At 45.4% G+C, this 25,396-nt stretch overlaps 1 protein-coding gene across 5 annotated transcripts in view; it reads left to right on the forward strand.

Annotated features, from left to right (window-relative positions):
• The window catches only part of AOPEP (aminopeptidase O (putative)), a 670,220-nt gene that overhangs the window by 420,655 nt on the left and 224,169 nt on the right, over positions 1-25,396 (forward strand). For all 5 annotated transcript variants that reach the window (XR_012724789.1, XM_075318588.1, XM_075318578.1 and 2 more), the window contains one exon: positions 8,017-8,077. Coding sequence is in view for 4 of the 5 variants with exons in the window: in XM_075318588.1 (XP_075174703.1) it covers positions 8,017-8,077 (61 nt within the window). In the remaining variant the exon portion in view is untranslated. The remainder of the gene's footprint in view (positions 1-8,016; positions 8,078-25,396) is intronic.

The raw sequence follows: 25,396 nt of genomic DNA on the forward strand, positions 1-25,396 counted from the left end.
ACCAGCTATCGCCCCATATCACTACTCCCGTTCGCTTTGAAACTCCTCAAACAGCTAGTCCATGCTGAACTTTTCTCCCACCTCTCATCTAACTTTCTCTTTGACGACCTACAGTCCAGCTTTCGTCCACATCATTCTACTGAAACTGCCCTGACTAAAATCACAAATGACTTACTGCTAGAGTTGAGCGCGGTTCGAGGTTCTCCAGTTCGCGGTTCGAGTGATTTTTGGGGGTGTTCTAGATAGAACTAGAACTCGAGCTTTTTGCTAAAGCTCGATAGTTCTAGATACGTTCGAGAACGGTTCTAGCAGCAAAAAGCAGGGCTTTTTACAACTACAGTGTGCAGGAGCCATCGCTGGCAGCCTGCCAGAAGCTGGTAACCAAGATAAACATCGGGTATCCAAGCAAAGCGTTTTGGTTAGTAACCCGATGTTTATCCTAGTTACGTGCAGGAAGCCCACACTTCCCCGCTCAGCTCACTCCGCCCCCTCCTGCACGTGGCATGTACACATACATACACACACACACGTCCCCAGCCATGCAGTCCACGACACTGACGTCCTCCTGTCACTCTGCACACATGGTCCCGCTCAGCTTACCTGCGGTGATGAAGTCCCGACCTCAGCGCTGTCACTGTCCTCCATGGCCGCCGCTTGTCACATCACCTTCTCTCGCTTCCGACCCAAGACTGACTAGCGGTGACGTCACGGGCCTCTCGCGATACTTGGCTGTGAAGGCGGTGGTCATTGAACTCAGTGACAGGTGCTGTCGGCAGTGCAGGAGATCAGCGCAGGTAATATACCTCGCTGACAGCAGCACTTGTCATGCCCTGCAGTGACCTGGGCTGACCCATTGATGTTAGCTCAGGTCACTGCACTGCTCTCCCAGCCAATGGGGAACATCCTGCTCTTCATTGACTGGGACAGTGTGGATCGTCATGGCAACCCCTTGGATTACACCAGACCTGGATTTGTTTTTCTTTCTAATAAATTGGTTAAAGAGGGAATGTATTGGGGAGTGTTTTTTCAAATAAAAATGTGTTTGTCGTCTATTTTTTTTTATTACTGACTGGGTTGGTGATGTCGGGTATCTGATAGACGCCTCACCTCACCAACCCCAGGGCTTGATGCCAGGTGACATTACACATCTGGTATTAAACCTATATATTACCCTGTTTGCCACCGGGCCAGGGCGCGGGATGAGCTGGGGCGAAGCACCAGGATTGGCACATCTAATGGATGCGCCACTTCTGGGGCGGCTGCGGCCTGCTATTTTTAGGCTGGGGAGAGTCCAATAACCATGGACCTCTCTAGTCTGAGAATATCAGACCACAGCTGTCTGCTTTACCTTGGCTGGTGATCCAATTTTGGGGGGACCCCTACGTGTTTTTTTTTTTAATTATTTATTTAATTTAAAATAACAGCGTTGGGTGCCCTCAGTTTTGGATTACCAGCCAAGGTGAGGTTGCCAGCTGTGGTCTGCAGGCTGCAGCCGTCTGCTTTACCCTAGCTGGCTACAAAACTAGGGGGAACCCTACGTCATTTTTTTTTTCATTTTTTTGGCTAAATACAAAGCTAAGCACCCCTTAGTGCCACATGAAAGGCACCAAAGGGTGCAAAATTACAAAATGCAGGAGAGTGGGACATTATGTGTCTTTCTGCCATTATAATGACAGAAAAGACTGATATGAAGTGCACAAGCACAAGAAAATCACCAGAGCGCTCTACGCTGTGAAAAGCAGTAGAAAATGGCACTGGAGTGAACATGTGACCGCCTCATGTAGGATGAAGCTATGGATCCTGGGTAAATTTATGCATTTACCCTCCTTCAGTTTTTTTGCAGTACACAAAAAAAACGGAAGGCACACGGATGACAAACAGATGACATACGGACCGTCTACGGAACGGAAATGGATGCCACACGGATGCACCTGTGAAAAAAATGGACTGTTTTTTGCAGACCGCAAAAATGGATCGGTCGTGTTAATGTAGCCTTATTCTGATCTGCCGTTTATAAACAGCAGGCAGAAATAAGTGAATAACGCCCCCCGGCGTCAGAAAATCTCCGGGGTTTCAGGGCTAGCTGAGACCCTGGAGATCATGATTCAGGACGGTTTTTCCGGTCCCCGCTCACGTGATCACAGGTATACACCGTACACCGATGATCACGTTACAGTAAATGACAGCGCCGGTAAAAAATTATTTATCTCCCATCTGGCATGAACAAACATGATAAATCTCCTCCCCGGTCCCCTCCGGTCCCCCGGTGTCGCCCAAGTGCCCCCCCTGATGCCCTCCCAGAAATCCAAGATGGCCGCGCGCACAGCAGCGCGCCGGCCGCATTCACCCTACTCCTCTGATTTCTGTCGCATGTGCCATGACACATGCGACAGAAAACTCCTCCCCAGGCCCTGCCAGGTCACCCCCTATAACCCCACCGGTGTTCCCCGGTGTCCCACGGTACCTGTGCAGCGTTGATCCCCCCACGGCCCTCTCCTTCACAATAGACGCTGCCGCATGCACAGAGCGGCTGTCAGCTCAGCTTCCTGTGTTCAGACACAGTGAGTGGTGGTTATGCATCTGTAAGCTAAATGGGCGGCACGATGGGTCAGTGGTTAGCACTGCAGTCCTGCAGCGCTGAGGTCCTGGGTTAAATTCTCACCAAGGACACCATCTGCAAGGAGTTTGTATGTTCTCCCCGTGTTTGCGTGGGTTTCCTCCGGGTACTCCGGTTTCCTTCCACACTCCAAAGACATACAGCGCTATGGAATTAATAACGCTATATAAATGAATAAATTATTATTATTAATGCAATGCCCTGCTCATGAGGTAAGGAACATAATTGATCAGGAGAGCTATATACTACATTTCCAAATGGAGGGATTTGATTTATAGTTTCCCTGCTGAACGACTACCAAACATGAGAGTCCGTTATACGCCACAAGAAAACACATCTAAATAGCGAGCTCTGTTGTTAAGTATTCATTCAGCTGGATAACTGGACTTAAAGGGGTATTCCATCTCCAAGATCCTATCCCCAATATATAGTAGGTGGAATAGCAATAATATCAGCAAATACCAATATTTGGAAATGTAGAATAGTTCTCCTGATTAGGCATGCCCTTACCTCATGAGCAGGGCATTGCAGCTTTGGTAGCAACCATTACGACATGGACTCTGTTGCTGTGGACCCGGGGAGAGTGAGTGCAGATTCATTGCACCCGCACTCCTCACATGAAGGGTCCGCACTCCTAGAAAATGGGGGATACGTTCCCTGAGTGTCTCCCCCCCATATTCTAGACGGTCCAGAGTCGTCATGGGACCCCTTTATTTTTTTTCTTACAATAAATTGGTGAAAGAGGAAATGTTTTGGGGACTGTTTTTTCAACTAAATTTCTTTTGTCGATTTTTTTTTTTTGTTAGTACTGACAGTTTATGATGTTGGGTATCTAATAGACGCCATGACATCACAAACTGCTGGGCTTGATCTCAGGTGACTTTACAGCTAGTATCAACCCGATTTATTACCCCGTTTGCCACTGCACCAGGGCACGGGATGAGCTGGGGTGAAGCGCCAGGATTGGCGCATCTAGTGGATGCGCCACGTCTGGGGGCCTGCAGCCTGCTATTTTTAGGCTGTGAAGGCCCAATAAGTATGGACCTTCCCACCCTGAGAATACCAGACCACAGCTGTCCGCTTTACCTTGGCTGGTGATCCAATTTGGGGGGGACCCTACTTTTATTGTGTAATTATTAATATTTATAAAATAATTATAAAAAAAGAGCCTGAGGGGACCTCCACATTGGATCCCCAACCACGGTAAAGCTGCCAGCTGTGGTTTTCAGGCTACAGCCATCTGCTTTACCCTAGCTGGCTATCAAAAATGGGGGGACCCAACGTCATTTTTTTTTTAACTATTTTTTAAATAGAAAAAATTAATGGGCTTCCCTGTATTTTGATTGCCATCCAAGGTAACGGCAGGCAGATGGGGGTGGCAACCCATAGCTGTCTGCTTTATCTGCGCTGAGAATCAAAAATACCGCGGAGCACTACGTCATTTTTTTTAAAGATTTATTTTTACAGCACTGTGATGTCCAGCAATCAAAATACAGGGAAGCCCATTTTGTTTTTAGTTATTTAAATAAATAATTAAAAAAAATATATATGGGCTCCCGCTGCATTTTTTGTATTGCTAGCTAAGGGTAATCCAAGCAGCTTACTGGCTGCTAACCCCCACTGCTTGGTGTTACCTTCACTGGCAATGTAAAATTCAGGGAAGCATTTTTTATTTTTTTTGCCAAAAAACTACAAAAAAAGGACGTGAGCTTCGCCATATTTTTGTATGCTAGCCAGGTATAGCAGGCAGGTGCTGGAAGAGTTGGATACAGCGCCAGAAGATGGCGCTTCTATGAAAATGCCATTTTCTGAGGCGGCTGCAGACTGCAATTCGCAGCAGTGGGGCCCAGAAAGTTCAGGCCAACCTGTGCTGCGGATTCCAATCCCCAGCTGCCTAGTTGTACCTGGCTGGACACAAAAATGGGGCGAAGCCTACGTCATTTGTTTTCTAATTATTTCATGAAATTCATGAAATAATAAAAAAAGGGCTTCCCTTTATTTTTGGTTCCCAGCCGGGTACAAATAGGCAACTGGGGGTTGGGGGCAGCCGTACCTGCCTGCTGTACCTGGCTAGCATACAAAAATATGGCGAAGCCCACATAATTTTTTCAGGGGGCAAAAAACTTCTGCATACAGTCCTGGATGGAGTATGCTGAGCCTTGTAGTTCTGCAGCTGCTGTCTGTCTGTATGGAGAAGAGCAGACAGCAGCTGCAGAACTAAAGGCTCAGCATACTCCATCCAGGACTGTATGCAGAAGTTTTTTGCCCACCAAAAAAATGACGTGGGCTTCGCCATATTTTTGTATGCTAGCCAGGTACAGCATGCAGCTACGGGCTGCCTCCAACCCCCAGTTGCCTATTTGTACCCGGCTGGGAACCAAAAATATAGGGAAGCCCGTTTTTTTAATTATTTCACTTATTTCATGAAATAATTAAAAAACAAATGACATGGCTTCGCCCCATTTTTGTGTCCAGCCAGGTACAACTAGGCAGCTGGGAATTGGAATCCGCAGCACAGGTTAGCCCGAGGTTTCTGGGCGCCTCTGCTGCGACTTTCAGTCCGCAGCCGTCCCAGAAAATGGCGCTCTCATAGAAGCGCCATCATCTGACGCTGTATCCAACTCTTCCAACAGCCCTGGAGCCGGGTGGCTTGTTGGGTAATAATAAGTTAATACTGGCTTTGTTTTACTAGCAAGTATTAAGCCAGAGATTCTTAATGTCAGGCATGTTTGACCCGGCCATTAAGAATCTCCAATAAAGGGTTAAAAAAAAGACACCACACAGAGAAAAAATACTTTAATAGAAATAAATACACAGACACATTAGAGACTCCATCTTTATTACCCCCTGTCAGACCTCCACGATCCATGGTCTTCTGTCTTTCTCATTCAACAAATGCAGCTCTGCTACATCACTGCTGCATGGGGGAAGACGCTGCTTCCCGTGGAGCCTTCACTCCGTGAACAGTCAAACAGTCTGGAGCACAGTCAACAGATTGGTAAATCCTATACAACACAGGAGATTCTAGGGGCACATACATCACAGGAGGGGATGGAGGCATAGACATCACAGTAGGGGCTGGGTCACATATATACATCTCTGGAGGGGCTGGGACGCATATACACATGACAGGAGGGGCTGAAGACATATACACATCACAGGATACAGGAAGGACAGGGACTCAGAAATCACTGGGGGGGCACGGACAGCACTGGCAGTGGCACGAACAACACTGGAGGGGCACAAACAGAACTGGGGTCATGTACAGGACTGAGGGAGCACAGACATCACCAAGGGTGCACAGACAGCACTGGGAGGTGGCCCACAGCAGTGGGGGTGTGGCACATAGGACTGGGAGGGGGGCACATAGGACAGGGAGGGGGGCACACAGGACATGGAGGGGGGCACACAGCGCTGGTGGGCATACACAGTACTAGGGCTGGTACACAGCACCTCTGGAGGCAGGAGTCTCACAGCAGTGCAGGTGGCAGGAGGCTCACAGCACCGCAGGAGGCTCAAAGCACCATGGAAGGCAGGAAGCTCAAACCACCACAGGAGGCAGGAGGCTCACAGCACCGCCAGAGGCAGGAGGCTCACAGCACTGCCAGAGGCAGGAGGCTCACAGCACCGAGGGAGGCAGGAGTTACACAGAGGCAGGAGGCTCACAGCACTGTGAGGCATGTACAGGGAGGTCGGTAAGCCTGCTGCTCCTCTTCTTTTGTAGGATGGGAGCGCAGCGCATCTCACGCTTACCCCTCCCAGAAAGTACATCCTCAGCAAGCTGGCACAGGCCAGCGGGCTGAGGACATAATAGTATGCGCCCCACTTATTGGGATTTAAAGGGCCGGCAACCAAGACCGCGGCTGCCGCCCGAGTACTGCGGTCCCCTGGAATGGGCCCAGGGGCCGCATAAAAAGTCATCGGGGGCCGCATACGGCCGTGGGCCTTAGGTTCCCCACCCCTGCACTAACTGATCAATAAGGCAATAGTATTCTTAAATCCATGAAATGAAACAATTATTTTAACTAGAAGATTAATTAATTGTAATATTTTAAAAGTAACACCATATTTTTTGTTGAATATAGCCGAAATATAACTGGCAAAATATACTTTTCTGAAGTTTTTTGTAGCCTAATGTCCACTATCTTTAAAAAAAACTTGACATGCATACATCTTACTGTGCATATACTGTATATGCTTACTGTGCAGGTCAGAGACTCGTCTAACAGCAGTTCACAGCTGTCATTAACCGCTTATATTAGCCAGGTAAAGTGCCGGAATTATCGTATCTATTGGATGTGACAATTCTGGGGCAGCTGTTATTTTTAGGCTAGAGAGGGTCTAATAACCTTGGCCTTCGTCAGCCTGAGAATACCAGCCCCCAGCTATCCACTTTATCTTGGCTTGCTATCAAAATTTCGGGGGGGACCTCACAGCATTTTTTAAATTGTTTATTTAAATAATTAAAAAAAAACAACGCATAGAATCCCTTGTATTTTGATACAAGATAATGCACATAGCTGGGGGCTGCAGCCTGTCTGATTTATCAAAATACGGGGGGTCCTGCAACATTAATTTCCAATTATTTATTTCTTTTTACACTCCTCTTCCTGATCCACACAGCTAGTGTGAGGGCAAAAAACCACAGATGACAGCACAGAGGGTGGGCAGGGGGAGGAGGACTGCAACCAATCACAGACACTATATATACGAATAATGGAAATTATTTGGCATGAAGAATCCGAACCCGAATATTTGACTATTCACCGATCTCTAATGGTAATGTATTTATTTCCACGAGTAAGGGTAGTAACTTTTTGTTTTTTTTGGTAACTAATCTTTAGTGTGTTTTACCTTCCCATACAGATTAATATCTTTATACCTTAGGTACATCCTTCTAGTATATCGGGTATGATCTTTTGAGAGTATTCAGACTATTAAGCGACACTAGCTCTTGTTTTTATCATAAAAGTGTATCCATCAACCACTTATTTTAAGCAAGACATTTTCCCTCCATCTCCTCTCCCTCCGATGAAAACAGAACACACCACACTGCTCACAATGATGAAGCACTGTAAAACCACTACCATGAAGACTATCTCCAAAGATGTGGACTTGCAGTGGTACGCTATTGCAGATTGTGTGGTGTGTTCCCTTCACCAAAAAAGTAGGAGGAAGAAATACTGTAAAAGTGCCTTGGTTGGAGGTATCACAAAGCACGTCCATGTAAAACCAGTATACAATGATATTTCATCTAATGATCAGTCAATCTTAGTTAAGTAATGTGTACACAATTTTGAAAAACCAGACAACCCCTTCAACATATAACAATGCCACCTACTGTATATACAATCAATCGTAGTGAAAAATGCTGAGTTATCTTTTTTCCTCTCTTATAGACATGACTTGTCTCTTGATGCAATCTACCAAATCTGGCTTGATCCTCCAGGGATGCCACAGGTGAATATCCAAATCTATCATTTATTCTTGAGTTAAAATCATTTACTGGTTCATGAAAAATAAATAGTGAAATTGTAAATATTTGTATGGTATGACACTAAAAAAAAAATAGATGGCCTGAATGTAAAGATCTGTGAATGTAACTTGATAAGCCTAAAAGAATAAATAAGGTTGTTTTGGTGCTATAGAAAAAAATTGTTTAAAAAAACTTAAGCCCCTTTTACACGCAACGACATCGCTACTGAGATGTCATTGGGGTCATGGAATTCGTGACGCACATCCGGCCTCATTAGCGACGTCGTTGCGTGTAACACCTACGAGCGAGTGTTAACGATCAAAAATACTCACCTAATCGTTGATTGTTGACACGTCATTCATTTTCAAAATCTCGGTCGTTGTGGACGTAGGTTGTTCGTCGTTCCTGAGGCAGCACACATCGCTACGTGTGACACCGCAGGAACGACGAACAACACCATACCTGCGTCCTCCGGCAACGAGGTGGGCGTGTCTTTCATGCGGCTGCTTTCTGCCCCTCCGCTTCTATTGGACGCCTGCCATGTGACGTCGCTGTGACTCTACACGAACCGCCCCCTTAGAAAAGAGGCTGTTTGCCGGCCAGAGCGACGTCGCTAGGAAGGTAAGTCCGTGTGACGGGGCCTAGCGATATTGTGCGCCACGGGCAGCGATTTTCCCGTGATGCACAAACGACGGGGACGGGTGCTTTCACGAGCAACATTGCTAACGATGTTGCTGCGTGTAAAGCGGCCTTTAGCGTTTGCTCTTTGCTTCTTTTTTTACCACATTTAAAAACAATCCTTCAGGGCTAATCATATCGTAGTGATTTCTTTTTTTTCATATATAAACATGAGGATAAGAGATGGCAAAGTGACCTTCCACTCTTTAGTACAGCCTAAAATCCATTTTCTTTGATAATTTTCTCAAGTTTGACATCCTGATTTAGAATAGGTAAGTATTTGCGTAGAATGGATTTTATTTGTTGATTTGTTACTATAAGGTGTGCTGAAAAATAGTTCCTTAAAAATTGTTCACTTTTTGTCATTAAACAGGAACAAGCTTCTGTCCATATTTATGATTTTTTTTTTCTCTTCTGATGTTTTGAGGATTTTTTTATTGTAACCTCTAGCTAATAGTCTGCTTAAAATTATCAATTTTCCTAACAAAACGCCTGTTTTAGCTGAATATATGCATTTGGTCACATAATTTCACAATCGTGAATTGACTCTAAAGTGTGGGTGGGATGATTACTAATTGCTTGCACTGTGGTATTTCATCCCACCTTTTTTTCCCATGCACAGAGGTGTGAACTTCGTTCGATATAGTGTCACCAGATAAAACTAAATCCAAGTATTCCATTATTGAATTTGGATTGGAATTAGTGAAACATAAATTACACTGATTACCATTGAGGTAATTAATGAAACTTAGCACAGTCGCTACCTTAGCAGACCACATTAATTATATTGTGGCTTTGCGGTCATTATAATGTATGGAGAAATGCAGTGGGCATCATACTGTGTGGGAGTCTATAGTGGCCATCATACTATTTGTTGGGCTATCGAGCCATCATACTGTATATTGGGCCATCATTTTGTGAAGGGGTGTGTAGTGCCATCAAGCTATGTAAGAGACTGGGGTCCATACTTTGTAGAGAACTGTGAGCCATTACTGTGTGGGGCTGTAAGGTCCTCTTATTGTGTGGGTGGACTGTGGGGCCATCATTCTGTATGGGGAAATGTGAGGGCCATAATATCGTGTGTTGGTCATCATATTGTATGTGGGGATATGGGGGCATCATACTGTGTAGGGGACTGTGCTTACCCCCATATTGTAAGGGTGGATGGGAGGTCATCATACTGTGTGAATGTCTGTGGGAGAAATGCTACTGTGTTAGGCCTCCTTCACACGTGCGCACAAAAAACGCATGTGTGGCACATTCTGATTTGTCCATCTGTGTGACCATCTGTGTGTACTTCTGTGTGATCTGTGTGCTATCCATTTGTACAGGTGCCATCCATGTGACATCTGTGTGACACATACAAAAAAAACACGACACTGAAATTAATGGTTTTACTGCGTTAAAAATGTGCAAAGCTAGAGAGGTAGATGTTAGCTAATAGATACAAGTAAAATATATCTTTGTACCGTGTTAGCCAGTAGAGATAAAAAAATTGTTTAAAAGAACAGAGAGTCCTCAGTGGTTGATACCTTTTAATGGCTAACTGAAAAGATGGTAATAATTGCAAGCTTTCGAGACTACTCAGGTCTCTTCATCAGGCATGGTAGCCATGCCTGATGAAGAGACCTGAGTAGTCTCGAAAGCTTGCAATTATTACCATCTTTTCAGTTAGCCATTAAAAGGTATCAACCACTGAGGACTCTCTGTTCTTTTAAACAATTTTTTTAGCTAATAGATAGCAAGATAGAGTTTACAGCTTTCCACCAAATAGATAATTAATTGAAAAAAAACTTTGTGGGGCATCCCCTATTTTTGACACTGTGCAGAGGTAAAGCAGACAGCTGTGAGCTGATACTATCAGGCTGGGAAGGCCAATGCTTATTTGGTGTTTCCCAGTCTAAAAATACCAGCCCACAGCCGCCCTAGAAGTGATGAATCACATTAGATTAACAAATCCTAGCGCTTGCCTCTGCTTTTCCCGACTACCCTGGTGTACAAGCAATCGCGGTAATGGTAGTTGGTGTTAATGTCAGCTGTGTAGTGTCAGCTCTCATCAAGCTGTCTATCAGACATCCCCATTACTAACGCACTAAGTAAAATGAAAATACACACATAAAAATATCTTCTTTAAATCCCTTCATGACCTTGTAATTTTCCGTTTTTGTGCTTTTGTTTTTTCCCCCTTCTTCCAAGAGCCATAACTTTTTTATTTTTCCATCAATTTAGCCACATGTCGGCATGTTTTTTGAGGACGAGTTGTACTTTGAATGACACCAATCATTTTAGTGTGCTTGAATATGCGAAAAAAAATTCCAAGTGCTGTGAAATTGGAAAAAAAGTGCAATTCCACAATTGTTATTTCATATTTTTTATTTACCATGTTCATTATATGGTAAAATTGATCTGGTACAATTCTCCAAGTCTGTATGAGTAAGTACATACCAAACATGTCTATATATTTTTTTTTTATTTAACTGGTGAAAAAAAATCAGGAGTTTGTCTTCAAAGATTTTCACTCGGCTCCATTTTCGGAGAACCGTAACATATATTTTTTTTTGGGGGGGGGGGGGGATCTGGGGATAATTGATGGATTATGTTTTGTGCCCTGAGCTAATGTTTTACTGATACCATTTTTGTGTAGATATAATGTTTTGATTGCCTCTTAATTGTATGTTATTGTAATGTTGAGGCAACCCAAAAACCGTAATTCCGGCAGTTTGAATTTTTTTTTTCCTTACAATGTTTACCAATCGGGTTAACTTATTTTATAATTTGATAAATCGGACATTTGTGAAAGCAAGGATACCAAAGATGTGGGTTGTTTTTTATTGTTTTATTTTCAGTTGGGCAAAAGGGTGGTGTCTTTTTTTTAATTTTTTCATATTTTTAAAACTATTTTTAAACTTTTTATTGTATTTACTAGCCTTCTTATGAGACTTGAAGCTTCAATCACTTCTGCTATACATAGTAGTGCATCAACACTGCTCTGTACAGCAGAAATCACGGTCTCCTATGAATGCCAGCTCGCAGTTGGCGTTCACAGGAAATGCTTCAAGACGTACACAGGGGTCATCAGCTGAGTCCTGGCTGTCATGACTATCCATTGGTACACAGCGATAACATCATGGGAGTGCCTATGGAAGCAAGGAATGGCGTGTTCTCTGCTGACACGTACTAAATCTCGCTTTCAGAAACTGAAAGTGGAATTTAATTGGTTAACAGCCACTTGTGGATCTCCAATCCACCTGGAGCTGTTAGAGGCACATGTCGGCTGTGGATCCATTATACTGTATGTGGGACTGAGGGGACTATCATAGTACGTGAGAAGACAGGGGGCTATCATACTCTTTGGAGGTGATTGTGGGGGCCATCACGTTGTGGGTCATTCTACATCGGCCTTAATATTGTATACATACCGTATTTACAAAGTTTTATACCATAAATACATTTCCTCTAGAGGACTATGCACTGTATTATGTTAGCATAATACATTGTCACACAGAGCACCTATAGATCTATAATATGAAACTGTAGAGACAGCATGACTTACCATACAGGATCTGTGCAAATAGTATGGTCATAGCCATAAGTTCTTAGACTCATTCCGATCTATGTGAAGACTCATGTTTCAGTATATTGCTTCCACTTTACCTTTCCCATGACCTGATGGGGTACACTCTGCCACTATATGATATTCAGCACTGCTCCTTAACAAAGTGACCTAGCAGCCACATTTATCTAATGCTAAAATGTTATAGTTTGGCATTAAGACACGGCAGGTTTAAAATGTCTGTGATGCATTGTTTGTAAACCATGTTTTTTAGTGACTGATGAATACAAAAGCTGTGTTATTTGCGAAAGACACTGCTTATCCCTACTTGAGCCGAGTTATGTGTGGTATCTAAAGAACAATGAGGGTTTGCTGCCTCACTGATCAGTGTTGGATCAAGTTCACATTCCCGAGCTCCCACTCTCCCACCTACATATGTTAGGCTGGAAACTTTTGCAATGTGATGGGAGGTTGGGTACTTTATACACAGTGATTTGAGGCTTTCCAAATACGGCCTTGGCTTTGCCCACCGTAGCATAAACAGCAGTCAGTGCTAATGTAAGAAAAGCCTTTCATAACAACCTCTCAATGCTCTGATAGCACGGATATCTCTACGCCTCTAGATTTATGTAGGATTCATTAATATTTGCATTTAAAGCCTTTCTTAGGAACTGTATGGATAAATCTGCTGCCCTGATGATCAAGAAGTATATTCACTGGAGATGATGGTGAAGAATATGAGCAGTTTTATTAATCTACACATTTAAGAGTTAAATCTCAGTCTTCACATACAATATTTTGAATATTCCCATTCAGATACAATAAAAAAGAAAATATCCAATTTGGTTAAAAGGAAATTAATAATATTAATAACAGGGGCTTTGGCTAGTTACTGGTAGCAATAAATAATGAAGAAATTAATAATTGAATAAAGCCCCATTATAAGTGTTGTGATGACTCTGAGATTGTAGGGAACTGGGGTCCCTAAGCCATCCCTCAAGCTAGGGGGCCCTATGCTATCCCTATTCTCAGGGATACCCCTAATGGTGGGGATGCCTGAATCTCCTTTCTGGCCCTGCCTTTAACCAGTCATGATCTGTTTCCCCCTCCCCCCAAGGAGGAATGGGACAGAAGTGTAATGAAAGTCACAGATTTAGACAGAAAAAGGAAAAATCAAAACTCTGTCACGCAGTGTGCACACATATAGGTAAAGACAATACGAGATTCAGGAGGAAACACAAGAGAAGGAACGAAGCTACAAAACAGGGGGTAAACATCCACAACAAGAAAATAGCACAATTTCACTAGAGAATCTGGGACACCACACCACACAGACCAACATAGAATCTATAGCTGGCGTAAGTAGAATATTTCATTCAGCTTAAATAGAAGGGGAGCAGATGTGATTGACCTTCTCACTAGAGTTGAGCGCGGTTCTAGGTTCGTGGTTCTCCAGTTCGCGGCTCGAGTGATTATGGGGGCTGTTCTAGATCGAACTAGAACTCGAGCTTTTTGCAAAAGCTCGATAGTTCTAGATACGTTCGAGAACGGTTCTAGCAGCAAAAAAAACAGCTAATTACTAGCTGGCTTTCCGCTGTAATAGTGTAAGTCACTCTGTGACTCACACTATTATGAAATTTCAGTGTATAGTGTGCGGGAACAGCGCCTTCAGATCACTCCTGTATGGATAATGGCGATCGCCATTTTTTTTTTTTTTCCTTGTCTTCCTTCCCTAAGCGCGCGCGTGTAGTGGGGAGGGCCAGCATGTCAGCCAATCCCAGACACACACACAGCTAAGTGGACTTTTAGCCAGAGAAGCAACGGCATGTGTGATAGGATGTCCATGTCACATGTCCCTGCATTAAAAAACCGGACATTTTCCTCCAGCACGCCATTATCTGCCTTCTGCGTCCTTGGTGTCAGACATCACTGGCGCAGCTCCGTCCTGAGTCCTATCGTCGATACCGCTGTATGCGCTCCATACACAGCGCTGGACAGCTTAGGGAGAGCACTATCTATCAGTCCTTTTAAGGGCTTGTACCGGCAGGGTCAGAGCCATAGGGGACAGGTCCTGAAAACAGAGTTTGACAGCTACACAAGATGACAGCGTCTGTGTAGCTAAGGTCAGGGATTTCCTCGCTGCATTTCCCCGTTAGGAGGGAATAGAAAGGCAGGCTTCCATTCCTCTACCCAGAGCCCCACAACCCTGGCACTGTACCCTCCTGTCCTCTGCACACTCCAACTCATTATAACTAAGCCATTATACTAGCAAACACTGAGTGTACCTAGTGTCATCCTAAACGTGGCTATTGGACTTCTGTATAGTCCCAGTAGTGCACAGATATTTGCAGCACCTCTGCCTGCATTGCACACTCAAACTGATAGTTACTAAGCCATTATACTAGCAAACACTGAGTGAACTTAGTGGCATCCTAAACGTGGCTGTTGGACTTCTGTATAGTCCCAGTAGTGCACAGATATTTGCAGCACGTCTGCCTGCATTGCACAATCAAACTCATTATAACTAAGCCATTATACTAGCAAACACTGAGTGAACTTAGTGGCATCCTAAACGTGGCTGTTGGACTTCTGTATAGTCCCAGTAGTGCACAGATATTTGCAGCACGTCTGCCTGCGTTGCACACTCAAACTCATTATAACTAAGCCATTATACTAGCAAACACTGAGTGAACCTAGTGGCATCCTAAACGTGGCTATTGGACTTCTGTATAGTCCCAGTAGTGCAAAGATATTTGCAGCACGTCTGCCTGCATTGCACAATCAAACTCATTATAACTAAGCCATTATACTAGCAAACACTGAGTGAACCTAGTGGCACCCTAAACGTGGCTATTGGACTTCTGTATAGTCCCAGTAGTGCACAGATATTTGCAGCACCTCTGCCTGCATTACACACTCAAACTCATTGTTACTAAGCCATTATACTAGCAAACACTCAGTGAACCTAGTGGCATCCTAAACGTGGCTATTGGACTTCTGTATAGTCCCACTAGTGCACAGATATTTGCAGCACGTCTGCCTGCATTGCACACTCAAACTCATTGTTACTAAGCCATTATACTAGCAAACACTCAGTGAACCTAGTGGCATCCTAAACGTGGCTGTTAGACTTCTGTATAGTCCCAGTAGTGCACAGATATTTGCAGCACGTCTGCCTGCATTGCACACTCAAACTCATTATAACTAAGCCATTATACTAGCAAACACTGAGTGAACTTAGTGTCATCCTAAACGTGGCTGTTGGACTTCTGTATCGTCCCACTAGTGCAAAGATATTTGCAGCACGTCTGCCTGCATTGCACACTCCAACTCATTGTTACTAAGCCATTATACTAGCAAACACTGAGTGAACTTAGTGTCATCCTAAACGTGGCTGTTGGACTTCTGTATCGTCCCACTAGTGCAAAGATATTTGCAGCACATCTGCCTGCATTGCACACTCAAACTGATTGTTACTAAGCCATTATACTAGCAAACACTCAGTGAACCTAGTGGCATCCTAAACGTGGCTATTGGACTTCTGTATAGTCCCACTAGTGCAAAGATATTTGCAGCACGTCTGCATGCATTGCACACTCAAACTCATTATAACTAAGCCATTATACTAGCAAACACTGAGTGAACCTAGTGGCATCCTAAACAAGGCTATTGGACTTCTGTATAGTCCCAGTAGTGCACAGATATTTGCAGCACCTCTGCCTGCATTGCACACTCAAACTCATTGTTACTAAGCCATTATACTAGCAAACACTCAGTGAACCTAGTGGCATCCTAAACGTGGCTATTGGACTTCTGTATAGTCCCACTAGTGCACAGATATTTGCAGCATGTCTGCCTGCATTGCACACTCAACCTCATTATAACTAAGCCATTATACTAGCAAACACTGAGTGAACTTAGTGTCATCTTAAACGTGGCTATTGGACTTCTGTATTGTCCCACTAGTGCAAAGATATTTGCAGCACGTCTGCCTGCATTGCACACTCAAACTCATTGTTACTAAGCCATTATACTAGCAAACACTCAGTGAACCTAGTGGCATTCTAAACGTGGCTGTTGGACTTCTGTATAGTCCCAGTAGTGCACAGATATTTGCAGCACGTCTGCCTGCATTGCACACTCAAACTCATTATAACTAAGCCATTATACTAGCAAACACTCAGTGAACCTAGTGGCATTCTAAACGTGGCTGTTGGACTTCTGTATAGTCCCAGTAGTGCACAGATATTTGCAGCACGTCTGCCTGCATTGCACACTCAAACTCATTATAACTAAGCCATTATACTAGCAAACACTGAGTGAACTTAGTGTCATCCTAAACGTGGCTGTTGAACCTCTGTATCGTCCCACTAGTGCAATGATATTTGCAGCACATCTGCCTGCATTGCACACTCAAACTCATTGTTACTAAGCCATTATACTAGCAAACACTCAGTGAACCTAGTGGCATCCTAAACGTGGCTATTGGACTTCTGTATAGTCCCACTAGTGCAAAAATATTTGCAGCACGTCTGCCTGCATTGCACACTCAAACTCATTGTTACTTACTAAGACATTATAATACCAAAAATTGAGTAAACTTAGTGGCATACAAGAAGTGGCTGTTGTATTCCATTAGTGCCCCACTGGTGCCAAGCTATTTCTAGCACCTGTGCAGGACACTCTCCTGCTCTGTTTTTAATAAGCTATAATGATAGCAAAAAATACTGCCATTTAGTGGCATCATAGAACTGGCTGTTGGACTCCTTTATTGTGACACTTGTGCCAAGCAATCTCAAGCACCTCTGCATTCTACCCTCATGCACATTTAGCTATGCTAATTTTATAGCAAACTCAGGGAATTCCTTGCTGCATTTGATCATTAGGAGGGATAGAAAGTGAGGCTTCTTTTACTGTCCTGGTACCCACAGAACACGGCCCCTGTACCCATCTGTCCACTTTTGCCACGCTATTTAATTTGCCCAAAGAGCTGACTCTTTTTCTGCCATCCTAAAATTGTCTGGAATACGAAGTTAGTGTTCCTTTGCTGCCAAGCAAGGTACAACACATGTGCATTCTACACTCCTTTCCATTTCTGGAATGCAATTATTAACTGCAGGTAGTCCAGCCAATCTGTGACGAAGGTGCAGGCGTGGATATAATGTAGCCTGCATCCAATGATGGTTCTCTCGATGTCTGACAGCTCAACAATACCTTCTGTTTCCACTTCCAAAACAAGTGATGACCTGCCAATCACACTCCCTGTTGTGGGTAAAGGAGTGGAAGTTCAGTGTGAAAAACCATGTGTGGCTGCTGTCCCCACAGTCACAGAGGATGAAGAGCACGCAGATGCACTTGATGGGGCAGGCGGTGGTTGCACAGGCACGCTAGGCCGCATTGTAGCACAGTGAAATTCACATTGCGACTTATGCTTCATTTTAAGTCGTGTACAGGGTGGGCTCCCCAGTATGCAGCAAAACCAGGCAACAGGAAAAGGACTCTAGGCAGTTGGGTTGATAAATGATTGTTTAACTTTACCAAAACAAACAATAAGAACCATGCATACAATTTAAATAATTGAACAATCTATTCTGTTGCCTACTACCTGCTAATCCCTCTATGTAGCAGTAATTGTGTGTTTGTGCGTGTGTGTGTGTGTGTGTGTGTGTGAACACGACTTACCAGTGGTGCATCACAAGAGCTTCCAAGTTACCTACCTAAACATAGACAAAACACATTACCCCCCCCCCTGAATACCCTTGTTAGCTGAAGCCTCACAGATAATGCAGATGATAACAGTGTGAATGCAAACCACACAGCTCTGCAACACAGTCATGGAAATCTTGAAAAGCAACAGTCAATGCAAACATGTGTTGCTGTCCCTCTATGATTTAAACTGTATGTGACAATTTGACAGTGCAGAGGCAGCAAGTCTTATTGTCTATAAATAGTCGGCCTACCCAGAACAGATATGTGTTTTGCTAATAAAACAAAGTGTTGCGTGCCCGCATTATTGTCTGGGCACAGCCTACCGTACCCGGGTACTCTGATGTCCAGTTGCCAGAAATACAGACTTTACGCTCCTCTCACGGTAAACAGTATAGACAGCACTGTAAGAATGTTGGTCTGTGGCACACTGGCATTACGGGGCTCATCATCAAAGTATAACATGACTCCCCTCACAATTGAACGAAGTGTTTCCGCGGTGGCTCCTTGCTGTAACACACACCTTTTAGCTTTTCCTTCTGTTCATAGACAGCATCTCCAAGTCCACACCCGAAGAACAATTTGATAGTGCTATAGTGACCAAACAAAGGCAGATCCAAAATAACAGCAGCCCCTTGTGTGTAGTCTGCAACAATGCATGCAATGGCAAATTAGCATGTTGCATTGACAGTGGCTAAAGCTGAGCAATACACCTTCACGCTATCAATTCATATCCATGTGACACTTCATGGAGGAACTACTCAAAGGTGTGAGTTTTTGCCTTCTACTTACAGATTGTTGACAAATCTTACAGATTCCATGAGTTGGGTGATCCTTTGCGATGTCCAAAAATTCACAGGCTAGGCAAGGCTTACAGCCCATGCGACCTGCATAGCCAACACGACTTCTGCTCAGAGTCAAAGTTGTGGTCCAGGATTCAGTTGTTGACGTGCTTCCAGTACTTTGTCTCTGACCAGGAAGACACAACGTAACCTCGTCGTCAGTAGCATCCTCCTCCACCTCCTCTGCTGACCTCATCGACTGGCTGACTTTGGTTTGACAGTAAGTGTGGTCTCCAACCTCATCAATAACCCTGTGTGTTTTCATTCCCCTCGTCCTGAGTCCTCCGAGACAACCTCTTCCTGCCCTGACCGAATAGTAAAGTTGTCATTCCAATCAGGTATCTGTGCTCCTCATCATGTTCCCCATTGTCTCCACCAGGAGGATTTACTTTTTGGAAATGAGGGTGTAGATTAGGCTCAGCACCTTCTTCATCGGGGCCTGGATCCCACTCACAAAGCTTCTGGCCATCTGCGCAGATCATTTCCCCTGTCTCATGCAACTCGCTACCTCAACACGTCAGATTATCTGCTACACCCGCAAGCTTCAAACTGAATCTGAAAACTCATCTGTTCAGAAATGACTATAACCTTCAATGACACCACCACCATACGTACTTGACGCTCAACCTAAACCACTCCTACTGTCTCCTCCCAAAAATTCTTTAGAATGTAATCCTGCAAGGGCAGGGCCCTCTTCCCTCTGTACCAGTCTGTCTATAGTTACTTGTATATGTATTCTGTATGTAACCCCCTTCTCATGTACAGCACCATGGAATCAATGGTGCTCTATAAATCAATAATAATAAAAATAATAATAACTTCCTTGTCTGTACTCATTGCAGCTTTGGAGCAGACCTCTGATTCCCAGGCTATAGTGCGACTGAACAGCTATGCAAACTCAACCATCTCTGTTACCTCATACTCAGCAGGGCTGGTGGAAACTTGAGAGCTGTTAGGAAGCAAGTGCGATTGGATTGACACCACAGAGGAATGGAGTATTTGGGATCTTGAAATTGGGGTGGAGGAGAGGCCACTTTATGGAGCACTGGAGATCCATTGAAGCAGCTGCTGTTTTGGCCTCATCTACATTTGTTAGCGATGGTTGTGTCCGTGACAAAAAGGATCATATCAGATTATCCATGGGAAGAAGTACACCTGTTCTTTTGGATGGTATTTGTTGTTACAAAACCTGTAACCTGAAGCCTGCTGCGGTTTCATTTGCGCCCAGGCGTCAGCTGCCATTTAGGGCTGTGCCTTGGGTTGTCCAGCTGGCTACTTTCTCCTCCACGTCTAAGTGTGGAGAGGCAGCTAGTGCGCATGCGTGTGCCGATTTACCCCAGCCGCAGCCTAACTACAGTGTTTCGCCTAGTGAGTATGCTCTGCCTGACTGTGCCATTGCTGAGGCTAAGTCTTCATTTCGGGATACAGCGCATGCTCCCACACTTAGTGCGAAAAGCCTCTTTGCACAGGTACTTGCATTCCGTGCCGGGTCTAAGTCCTGTTTTGTGCCTAGACACCATGCTAAAGCTGATAGTCTTTTTTCAGAGACTGTATTTCATGCTACTGAGCATGCTCAGGTACTTACTGCATCAGAGACTAGGTTCGGTAATGAACTCTTTGGCCCTGCCCCTGATGTGGGGGTCCCATACAGACCACAGGGCATCAGGTGTCCTGACGATGTGGCCAGGCCACTCCCAAATGGCTTGCAGAGGCCCGCCCCTATGACTTGTCACCGCATTATTGATGGTCAGACGATGACTGGTGAGGTGTTTGGGTCATTGCAGCCATGAGGTCATCATTGAAGTTGCGGTTCCAAATAGGATGCTAGTTATGCCACTCATGACGTGTCACTCTGCTTTTGTCTCCAGGAGGTGCATTGTGGTTCACCCTGGTTTGGGGCGGACCCAGGTTATAAAAGGGGCTGAAGCCAACAAGGAGCTGCACAGTCTTCTATAATGCTCCGAAAGAGCACACCTCCATGTGTTGAACCCATTGCGGCTTTAGGCCAGAGGTAGGCAGGGATAGGGTGTCGATGCAGGCCACCACCACAGTTGGTAACGCAGAATGGTTAAGACCAGCTCCTGTCCTACAAGTCCTGCTTGTGCAGCCCAGTGGCATTAACAGGCCTGCTGCTGCTGATGCGCCTGCTGTCCACAGGTGTGGCCCCTACGCACACGGTCAGCGTACTCAATGGCCCCTGTGTTGTTAACAGGGAGTTCTTGGGCTGGGTGGGCATCTGGACCCTGTGACGCTAACAGGGCTCCCAGTCTCCAGATCCGAATGGTGTCTAACTCGGTTCAGGCTACTATTAGTTTCATAGCCACACAGCTCTGTATCCTCCACCAAACCTTCCAGTTGCCAACCTCTCCTTTTCCATCTGGGAGCACAGTGGACACTGACTGCTGATGGGGATATATACCTTTCTCTTTCTTTTCTTATTAATTTTCGTTATATAGCGGTAACATAGTATATACCACCTTATCCAAATCTGCCAGTCCCACTGTAACAGATGGTGTTTCTTCAGCAAATGTTACTGTTGCTTAACCACCAAATCCACGGACCAAAACGTTTTTCCCCTTTCCAACACACCTGTTCCTTTTTCCACCAGCATCTGTCCTTTTTCAACTCATTTTGGTATATGACCAAAAGTGCAACTCTGCAGGGACACCGTACTCAACGCCATCTCAGCACAGCAGCCAGCCCTCGGTCCCTCAGATGTGGACAAGTAAAAGACCATTTCCTCCTATCCATGACAAAGCGTTGAGATTCACTCTGTGCAGCACTGGTGTTTAGTGGAAAAGCAGATCTAAGATTGCGTACCACCTTCTGCAGATACTCCTGTATACGTGCATCCATTTCTATGGCAGGAATTATTTCGCCAAATTTTGTCTTGTACCGAGGATCTAACAGTGTGGCAACCCAGTAGTCAGGATTACTTCGAATTCGTACAATCCGAGGGTCATGTTGTAGGTAGTGCAGCAAGAAGGCGCTCATGTGTCTTGTGCATCCAGGAGGACCAAGTACTTGGTGTGTTGGTGGCAGAGAGGTGAGAATCGTGCCTCCTTCCTCTGCCCTCTCCCCACAACCTCGCACAACCGAAATGTGAGCAAGCTCTCACTCATCTGCTGAGTCTTCCATGCCCATCGCCAGTTCGTCCTCCATTTCTTCATGGGCTCCTGCACCTTCCTCAACACTTTTTGCTGATACTATGCGCCCTTGTTAATCCCTCTCCCTCACCATGACTGCTGCCTAGGTGCCACTGACCATCTGGACCTCGTAGATCTTGTTATCCCTTCCGCATATGACTCCTCCTGTACTTCCTCCCCTTCCTCTTGTCCCAACACCTGACTCCGAATAATAATTACAGTGTGCTCCATCATGTAGATGACCAGAATTGTCATGCTGAGAATGGCATTGCCAGTGCTAAACATCTTCGTCGACATTTGTAAACTGTGTAGAAGGGTGCATAGGTCCTTGATCTGACACCACTCCAGCAGCGTGATCTGCACCACCTCTGGATCAAGTTATCCCAGGCTATATGTCATAACGTATTGCAGCAGGGTTCGGCGGTGCTGCCACAAACGCTGCAACATGTGCAGATTCAAATTCCTGCGTGTCGGCACATCGCATTTCAGGCGTTTAACCACCAGACCTAAAGACTTCTGTAGCGACGAAAGTTGTTGAGCTGCTGTGTGCGCACGATGGAAGTGAGCACATAGCAAGCGTGCCCGCTGCACAAGGCCATGTAGGCCGGGATGGTGTTTTAAAAATTGCTGGAGAATTAGGTTCAACACGTGAGCCATACAAGGCACGTGTGTCACATTGCCCTGACGATGGCCCGCAGCCAGGTTTGCATCATTGCCGCACACGGCTGTTAAGTCACCAACGGAGTCCGCTCCGTCAATTTGTACTCCGGTCGCCAGGTGACAACGTGTTCCTTTCATGCATAGTGCTGATGATGGGAGAGGAGTCGATGCCAGCGGCGCAGGTGGACGCAGGTTATGCTCACCCACTGGGCTGCATTACCTTGACAGATGCAGAATCTCTGGCTGAATGTAGCTGGTGGGTATCTCACAGATGAAGTACCATCATTCAGCTACAACCAATGGGAAGACACCACACCCTTTTTTATGCCCATCCTGTCTGCAGACCACTGCCAGACATAGCTATGAACCTCTGGTTACTTTTACCCCCAGTTCAGTTTTATGATTTTGTGTGCTTGTTACCTGACTACTTTTCCTGCTTGCTGTTTATGTACCTTGTTGGCCGATCCGCATTTCACCTCTGCTTGTTTTCTGATTAAGTCCTGGCCGTCCCATTCTGTTCCTGTTCCTCAATTAATGTTTTGACCCTGCCTGACTACTATTCTCTGGAACTGCAGCCTTCCACAGGTATTGATCACCTTGGGCCCTGTGTAATTCCTAATCCCTGTATAGGGGTTAAAGGGTTTCAGGGTTCTAGGGGTCCTGCTTGGTGAGTGGCTTCCCTCTAGCCTATCATTTACAGCCCATCTGAGTGTGTGGATCAAGGAAGGCGTTACACCGTGCTCTTTGCAGAAGGCCATGTGGTCCAGGATAGTGCTTTAAAAATTGCTGGACAACCAGGTTCAACACGTGAACCACACAAGGCACGTGTGTCACATTTTCACAGCGAAGGGCCGCACCCATGTTTGCATCATTGTCGCACCCGGCCTTCCCTGGCTGCTGGTTGAGTGGAGACAACCATTGATGAAACTCGGTCTCCAGAGCTAACCGTCCACAACTTCTCAGCGGTGTGACTCACATTTCCCATACATTTCAAAGTAAAACTTTGACCGCCTGATGGCATTGAGCTCTGCTGCCAGCATAGTAAGGAGGTGTGTGGTATTCCTTGTGCGCAGTTACAAGGAAGGGTGGCCTGACCACACAGGGTTTGGGCCAAGGTGGAGGACCCACACGAGGTTGAAGAGGCAGAAGCAGTGTATTAACTTCTACATACAGAAGAAGGATTGACACAACTCGTGGGGATGGCAAGACTTGTACAGCAGACCCTTCTCCATCTCTCCCCACAGTAACCCATTGCCCAGTCAGCGACATGTAACGCCCCTGTCCATGCTTACTGGGCCAATTATCTGTGGTGAAATGCACCCTGTCACACAGAGTTTCTCAAGGAATCAGTGATGTTTAGTGCGACATGCTGGTGTAGCGCGTGCACGCCTTTGTTGGAGAAGGAGTGGCGCCTGGGCATCGGCTCTTGGGGCACTGCGATGGGCATAAGGTCTCGAAAATCCTCGGTTAAAAAGGTTGGAAAGGCAGCATTTTGGTAGCAAACAGTTTGCAGATGCTGAAAGTCAACCTCCAAGCCATGTCATGCCCTTCTAAAAGCATGTAAAGCACAGCGAGGGGACTCCAACCACAGTCTCCCTCGTTTCCACTAACTGGGCCACACACACCCCACTTGACTGGCATCAGTTGACCCAATTTTCAAGATGAAAAAGATGCTTTGCATGAAGCACTCTCAAAAATACGCGTGCCTTTCCCGTCCCCTGGCTGACCCAGGGGAAGAAAAGTCCTCTGAGAGCCATAACTTGTTCATCTTGGTTCTTTTAGAAACACAGCGAGGGGACTCCAACCACAGTCTCCCTCGTTTCCACTAACTGGGCCACACACACCCCACTTGACTGGCATCAGTTGACCCAATTTTCAAGATGAAAAAGATGCTTTGCATGAAGCACTCTCAAAAATACGCGTGCCTTTCCCATCCCCTGGCTGACCCAGGGGAAGAAACGTCCTCTGAGAGCCATGACTTGTTCATCTTGGTTCTTTTAGAAACACAGCGAGGGGACTCCAACCACAGTCTCCCTCGTTGCCACTAATTGGGCCACACACACCCCACTTGACTGGCATCAGTTGACCCCCCTTTTGAAAAAGAAAACGATGCTTTGCATGAAGCACTCTCAAAAATACGTGTGCCTTTCCCATCCCCTGGCTGACCCAGGGGAAGAAAAGTCCTCTGAGAGCCATGACTTGTTCATCTTGGTTCTTTTTTCAAAAGCGAGGGGACTCCAACCACAGTCTCCCTTGTTTCCACTAATTGGGCCATACACACCCCACTTGACTGGCATCACTTGATCCCCCTTTTCAAAATGAAACAGATGCTTTGCATGAAGCACTCTCAAAAATACGCGTGCCTTTCCCGTCCCCTGGCTGACCCAGGGGAAGAAAAGTCCTCTGAGAGCCATGTCCACATTGTCAGTGGACAGACACGTGTGCTTATCTGCCAGCAGACCCCCAGCAGCACTGAAGACAGGTTCCGACAGAACGCTGGCTACAGGACACGACAAGATCCCCAAGGCGTACGTGTCGAGCTCAGGCAATTTATCCAGATTGGAAGCCTAAAATGAGCAGGGCTCAAGTTGCACAGTAATGGCATCGATGTTTCCTTGCATATACTCATATATCTGTGTCTCCTCCTCTTTTTCCTTGTCCAGGTCTCTTGTTTTCGCATGAGTATATGTCCTTGTCACTTTCCCATGTGTTTGTGTT

The sequence above is a fragment of the Anomaloglossus baeobatrachus genome, chromosome 1 (genome assembly GCF_048569485.1).
Source record: "Anomaloglossus baeobatrachus isolate aAnoBae1 chromosome 1, aAnoBae1.hap1, whole genome shotgun sequence".
Taxonomy (NCBI): Eukaryota; Metazoa; Chordata; class Amphibia; order Anura; family Aromobatidae; genus Anomaloglossus; species Anomaloglossus baeobatrachus.